At 40.1% G+C, this 6,679-nt stretch overlaps 1 protein-coding gene across 1 annotated transcript; it reads right to left on the bottom strand.

The window, feature by feature from the left end:
• Positions 1 to 235: 235 nt before the first annotated feature.
• Positions 236 to 6,078, bottom strand: LOC137724944 (transcription factor bHLH95-like). Its single transcript, XM_068463580.1, has 6 exons — positions 5,656 to 6,078; positions 4,508 to 4,975; positions 3,038 to 3,128; positions 2,183 to 2,237; positions 1,707 to 1,769; positions 236 to 320 (listed from the first exon to the last, which is right to left on the bottom strand). Exons 1-6 carry the CDS (start codon positions 6,076 to 6,078, stop codon positions 236 to 238), a joined length of 1,185 nt encoding a protein of 394 aa, XP_068319681.1.
• Between the last annotated feature and the right edge of the window lie 601 nt (positions 6,079 to 6,679).

Below are 6,679 nucleotides of genomic sequence, written 5' to 3'. Positions count from 1 at the left end.
CCCCATAGGCCACTACTGCGGTGGCAACTGCTACTGGCATGGCCATGGTGCCTCGTGGTGGCAAAGGTGCAGTCCTTGCCGTGGTAAGCCTCGAGGAGCGATGGTGTGGAGCCACGTTGTAATCTCCATCAATTGATCCATCAACGTAGGGGGTCCCATTGGTTGTAGTTTTTGAATTTCCTTCTATCGTAGTCGTAGATCTACGAACGAAGGAAGTTGAAAGGGAGAGTCTTCTTCAAGTCTTCGGATCAGAGCTCTCAATGAAAGCACCAATTTTTGGATGCAAATTTCCACCGTCTCTTCCTTTGACGAAAATGCACCTGTAAAATAATAACACCTAAGATTAAGGTCAAAAGCCTCACGCACCCACGATAAATGGGGGGGCTTTGGTGTTTGTGGGAAGCAAAAAGCCTCTTTAGAGGTAGGTAAAGCTTACTGAATTTTGAGGATAAATGGATTTATATGAGAAAATGCCCTCCAGGGTTTAGGGGTGGCTGACCCTATGTGGTATTTTAGATGAGAATATTCCAAGATATTTGTGTAAATAAATATCTTGAAATAATTAGGTAAATATCCTAAATAAATGGAATTAGGATAACTTACTTGAAAGATGTCTTCTCTTACTAGAAATGTATTTATGATAAGAATAAGGGATTATTCTATCATAAATGCCTCTGACTTTTCCTACGGGCAGAGGTGTCTTGAGCAGTTGTTGATCTATGCCTGCTCTACCTTAGTTGGGCGTGGTGAATGAGACTGCTCCCTGCTTATTTAATAGGGGTAGTCTTGTCTTTCTTGAGAAATAATCTATGTGTCAGCTCCATGATTTTTAAGATTATTTATGGCTCCACACTGGTCTTTTCCAAGTCATGCCATTTTTAGAATTCCTACAACCAAGCTTGTGTTTCGCAATGAATATCCAAGGGGTTGAAAGCTGAGCCTCTCGACAAAAAGGAGTTTCACTTTTCCAAATACTCCAGGAAATTTGGTGAATGTCCATGGATACCTTGGATGCTGACCCTCCGAACTTCGATGAATATCTATGGATACCTTGGGTGTTGCCCCTTTAAAGATTAGAGTTGGCTTCATACATGATAAAATGTCTGAAATAAGAGTGAATGAAATGATGATCTCAGTGAATAACAAAGCATCATCATTCTTGGACAAACATATTAATGGGATGCAATGATATCAAACATTGTTAGTGTGTTCAAGATAAGTGTGTTTCTTTGTTAAACATTCATATGGAAGCAGTCTTGGAACATGGTAGTTACTCTCGCAAATGAGGCATTAACATGTGTGCATTATACCTTTTCAAATGACTTCAGGCCTACCAAGACTAGATGAAATGGCAATATGCATGCTATTTCTAGTAAAAAAAAAAAATTGCGCGTGCTATTCTTACTGACCCCCCTAATATTATTTTTTGGATCCGCCACTGACCAACACCACGTTGAAACTATTCCTTGACAAAGACCCTGCTAAAGCATACCACACCAGCACTCTCCCATGTCTATCGCCCCAAATCCTAATCCGCAGCGGGCTACAGAACCAAAAGTAGCTGACCTCGGGCAATCCCTACGTACATGCTCCACTGTTTCTGCTCCCCCATCATAAAATAAACACGACGCATCCGTAATGACTTTCCGTTTTCTCAGGTTATTCCTAGTTGGTAGAGCATTCATGCAACTTCTCCAAACACACACCTTAACTTTCCAGGCACACGGGCTCTAATCAAAGACCCACTGGGTTCATCCCCATTGACATCCCTGCAAGAACGTGCCAGGTGATATGCATTTCTCAGCAAGTGGTCTTTTACCACAGTGGTGGAAAGATGTTAAGCCCTTGAAAGACGGCGTGGGTCCAAACCCCGTCCATAGCTAATCTAACATCTATATAAACACTCCAAATTAAGGTATCAGACGGTTTGAAGATACTTAAAGGGATGCTCATTATCAACCTAGCCTCCTCCTCGCAGAAGATGCTACTGATTACATCCATATTCCAGGCAACACCACCATCATCCTCGATTAAGTTATTCACTGTGATAGAATATATGATCCAACCCCGCAGGGATAGGGCTAAGTACTTTGAAAAAGTTCTTCCTAGGCAACCAACCATCGCCCCAATCCTTTATATATGAGCCATACCCCACCCACCATCATGCTTCTAAACGAATAACCTTGCAAGCCTTTGCAATTCTTCTCCAACAGAGAGGAATTTGTCTTCACCAGGGCCTACCAAAAGTCAGTATTTGGATAGTATCGAGCTTTGAACAACTGAGAAGCAAGTGACTTGAGTTGTTGTATAAGTCTCCATCCTTGTTTAGTAAGCAAGGCTAGGTTGAACGCATAAAGATCTTGGAATCCTAATCTGCGCTCACTCTTGGATTTACACATTTTACGCCAATTAAGCCAATGAATCTTTCGCTTACCTTGTTCTCTTCCCCACCAAAATTGAGCTACAATTTGATTCAATTCTTCACATAGCATCATAGGTAACAAAAAAAGTTTGCATGGTACAAAGTGGCACAGCTTGAGCCACGGTTTTGATCAAAAGCTCCTTCCCCTTCCTCTAGTTAAGAGCCCTAATTAATCAACCCAATTTGAACAGCCAGATTCCATATCATCAGTTCTGACCTCCGATTAGGTGGTCTAGTCTGGCTGACTGGCAAGTCAAATTAACCCTAAAGTTTATTCAAGGTAGAACTAAATATATAATTCACTACACCAACCAAACTTGATCTGTTTAGTAATATTTCCCAATGAACATCATGCATGACAATAAAGACTTAAAAACCCATAATTTGTTCAAAACATCCTTACCATGCATTCATACGAGCAGAAAAAAAGGGCAAATGAAAACCGACAGTCGACCAGGTAAAAAAAAAAAAAAAAAAAAGACAGACAAGTTCATGTACATCGCCATAGCAAGCTCAGTACGACGCTGAACTAGTCTTCGAAAAAACTTGAAACTACCAACGATTTGAGATGCAACTTTTGGGGCTTGAGTTTCCAGCCGAGGTTTGATCAACAACCTTCGACCACTAGCATTATCTCTGCTACTGCTTGTCTGAAAATTTCCATTGCAGGAAACACCTCAAAAAACTGATCTGGAGCTCCCCTTGCCTGCGAAGCGACACAGTAATTAAGTATAATTGCAACATTTAATGTTGAAATGAAATTCAATTAGAGAAAAACTTCTGTGGTGCGGAGGCAAACAGGTGCAGCCGTGTGCTAGGCTTCCCACAAGAATAGCACATGACCTGTAAATGGACAATTCGTCCGTCTCACCTAAGTTATTCTCAATTCAATTATTAAAGATATTTGCAGTGATATAAGCTTCACAGATCTAACTTTCTTAGCAAACTCAACAATTCATGTATGGAAATGAAATTAAAAGGAGAGACTTCTATGGACAGACAGAACTAGCCGTGGGCGTGCATCGGCTTGTCACAATAATAGCATGGGACTCATAACATTCTGTAAATCCAAAACCAAGTTATGTGAGGGGCGGATGCGCGACGCACCCATCCTAATAAAGGTTTTTCTCAATTCAATTAATGATATCTGTGTCTATGCAGTCATGTAATGAAAAATACCATATTACTCTATATTGCAATCAATAAGATAGGAATGAATTCAATGATATTTCGACCTGAGCAGAACTACACAAAACAACTTTTCTTCAACAATCTTCTAAATTCTCTTTAATATCATGGTGTCTCTACCTAGTTGCTTTTTCAATGTAGTTCGTATCATGTACTGAAATTTCACACCATGTTGCGATCGAACTACTGAATGCTGCCAACTTATAACCTAGTAAGGTTAATGCTAATAGGTACTATATAGTATGGTGTCTCTATAGGTATATGTACGTCTTTCTTTCATTTTAACTAATAAAATTTAGTATTTTCTTGATATGTTACAAATTAGTAAGGAGGCTTAAAGGCTAGATAGTTTGGAGGGTAAGAGTCGAACTCGTTGTAAGTGTGTGGGCATATGCTCTACCAATGGAACTACGAACCTTATGGTGAAAATTTAATTATGGTTTCTAGGTACATAATTCGCAAGAGGTCTAGCCCTGAGGAAAACTTGCTTACTCCGCTCATAGGCGTAACCAGCTGGTTTTTGTACAAGGCCCGATCTCATCCCATTTTATGTAATTTCCTCTTTTTTAATTATTACTTTTTTTAATGGAATCCTAATCCAACACAACTATCATCCTAGCCCATCTTCATCCAATCTCACTCCATCCCACGCTAAGAACCTAGTTCTGCCACTGATCTCCTTTAGAATACATTTGCTTCTCACGTGACGCAAGAGGCGACTCAAACGGTGTACACAATGGGTTCGGTCATTTTTGGCTGGAACAAAGTCATGCAAAAATTTTCAATAGCACTTTAATTAAATTTCTGCAAATGTAGACATTTTGCTTATATATTAACTAACATTATAGAGTAGCACAATCATAATGAAATAGAATTTAACAAAAAACTTATACTTACGTGAGTATGAATCATGTACATGCTACGATTGGAGTCCGAGGTAATATGAGCTGATATCACACCAATGTTATATTTCTCCAAAAGGAAGCATATAGCGGTAAAGAGACTGGGCTTCTTTGGAGTGCACACACTAATATGTGCTTCTTCGCCGCAGATGTTGGCTACGACATTGGGTGAAGTCCAAGTTTGAAAGCTTATAGAAGCAAAATGCGAGGCTGAGAATGAATTGGATGGGTTGCTTGTTGGGGTAGTACTAGCAGTGGCCAAGTTACTGGACCCATGATTAGCAAGGAATGCCTCTCTCGAACTGAATGCGACATCTTGTGTGTTAATTGATGGGTCTAGGTCCAGATTGATGGTTGTGACACCTTGGAGCCTTTCCACCTTTTGTTTTTGTAGCTTTTGGAGAGTCTGCTGTAGGGTTTTGACGTAGCTCACTGCCTCATCTACGATGGTGGATTTGTCAGCCTGTAATAATATATATGTAATCAGAGATTATTAGTTGTCTATATAAAAACAAAAGGAAGAAAGTAGATCTATAGCTGTTCTTGCTCTTCAGATCTATACTTTTCCAAATCTTAAAAAATTAGATGCCCTAAAGTAATCATATGAAATTAGCGAATTGGTGTATCTAGCTAAGAACTCACACTGTCTGAGGTTAATTAGCGTGTGCCCAAACATTTAATTTGAATTGTATGTTTCAGAATTCAGCTAGATGGGTTGTATATATCTACCGACTCCATCTTTGGTTAGATCTTAATTTGATATATGTCATGGCTGACAAACCCTTACCTTTCCAGAGAAACCCCTCTTTTTTTTTGTTTTGACATGAAAGTTATATCAAACAGATAGTTCAACAAAATCAGTAATTAAAACATGTTCAATTCTCCTCAAAAGCTACGGAAGAAGGAGAGAAAGGGAGAAACACAGAAAGGAATAAAAAAGAAGGAAACCTTTTCTCATTAACTGCCCATTATATGCAAAAAGGCCAACCAAAGCTTTGATTCACCTAAAGAGAGACGCAAGTAGAAAGGCTAGTCTCCTTTTAGGGGAGAGAGAGAGAGAGAGAGGCCAAAGACATGCAAAGGAACAAGGCTCAGTGGTAACCCTTAATCAATTTTAAATGGTTAATAACTTAATTGTATTACCTTAGCTGGAAGCTGAGGAAGCAAAGCATGAAGGTTAGCAAACATGTTCCTCATCTTCTTCCTCCTTTCTCTCTCTGTCAATATATGCATCTCATGGTCATCTGACTCATTTCCCCCTGCAACACCTTTTCCTTTATCACCAGTTCTAGTACTCCCCTTCCCCTTCGCCTTCACATTCTTGCCCACACCTCCTCCTCCTCCTTTCCGCTTCTTCCCCGCTGCAGGTGGCGACGGCGGCACTGTCTTTTCCTGATTATGACCTTCTGCACTAATTTCCATCACAGCTGTCTCCTGCTCCTTCCCCAAATTCTTCTCTTCATCACCACCACCACCTGAGTTGTCAGAAATAAAATACAAATTAGCCCATGACTGGTTTTCCCACAACAGACCCTCAGTGAACCCTCCTGCTTCCCCTTCAGCCATTATAGCTAGACAGAGAGAGAGAGAGAGAGAGAGAGAGAGAGAGAGAGAGAGAGAGAGAGAGAGAGAGAGAGAGAGAAGGAGAGGGGGTATGAACTATGAAAGATGGAGATGGGGTGAGGAAGCGTTTAAAAAGGTGGCAAAGCAATAGGGGGGTGTGGGTGTGTAAGAGAGATGTTTTTGGTTGGCAAAGTATGAATCCAAAATACAATCATTTTGCCATGCCGTTACCATGCGTCAAAACAAAAACGGATAGCCTAGGCTATGCGTATTCAAGGGCCCCACAAGGTCACTCACCGACCCCATCCGCCCTAATACCACCTGATACCCAAAACCAAATTACCCTCGGCCCTCAAATTAAACCCATTTTCTCATTTTTCTTTTAGGATTTTTCAACAAATCTGAGTAGGTATTGGTATAGGAACTATGTATTAACAATCCTTAGTAATTGGTATTGGTATAGGGTCTCTGAATCAGGGATACGATTTTGCTTGTACTACTTTAAAAAAATTCACCGTTATAGTAGTTCTGTACTGGACATAACGTTTTTAAAATCATTTTACATACCTTAAAAGAAAGAATGAGAATAACGCTTTCAATATAC

Source organism: Pyrus communis, chromosome 2 (assembly GCF_963583255.1).
Source record: "Pyrus communis chromosome 2, drPyrComm1.1, whole genome shotgun sequence".
Classification (NCBI taxonomy): Eukaryota; Viridiplantae; Streptophyta; class Magnoliopsida; order Rosales; family Rosaceae; genus Pyrus; species Pyrus communis.
This window is presented reverse-complemented; position numbering and strand designations above follow the sequence as displayed.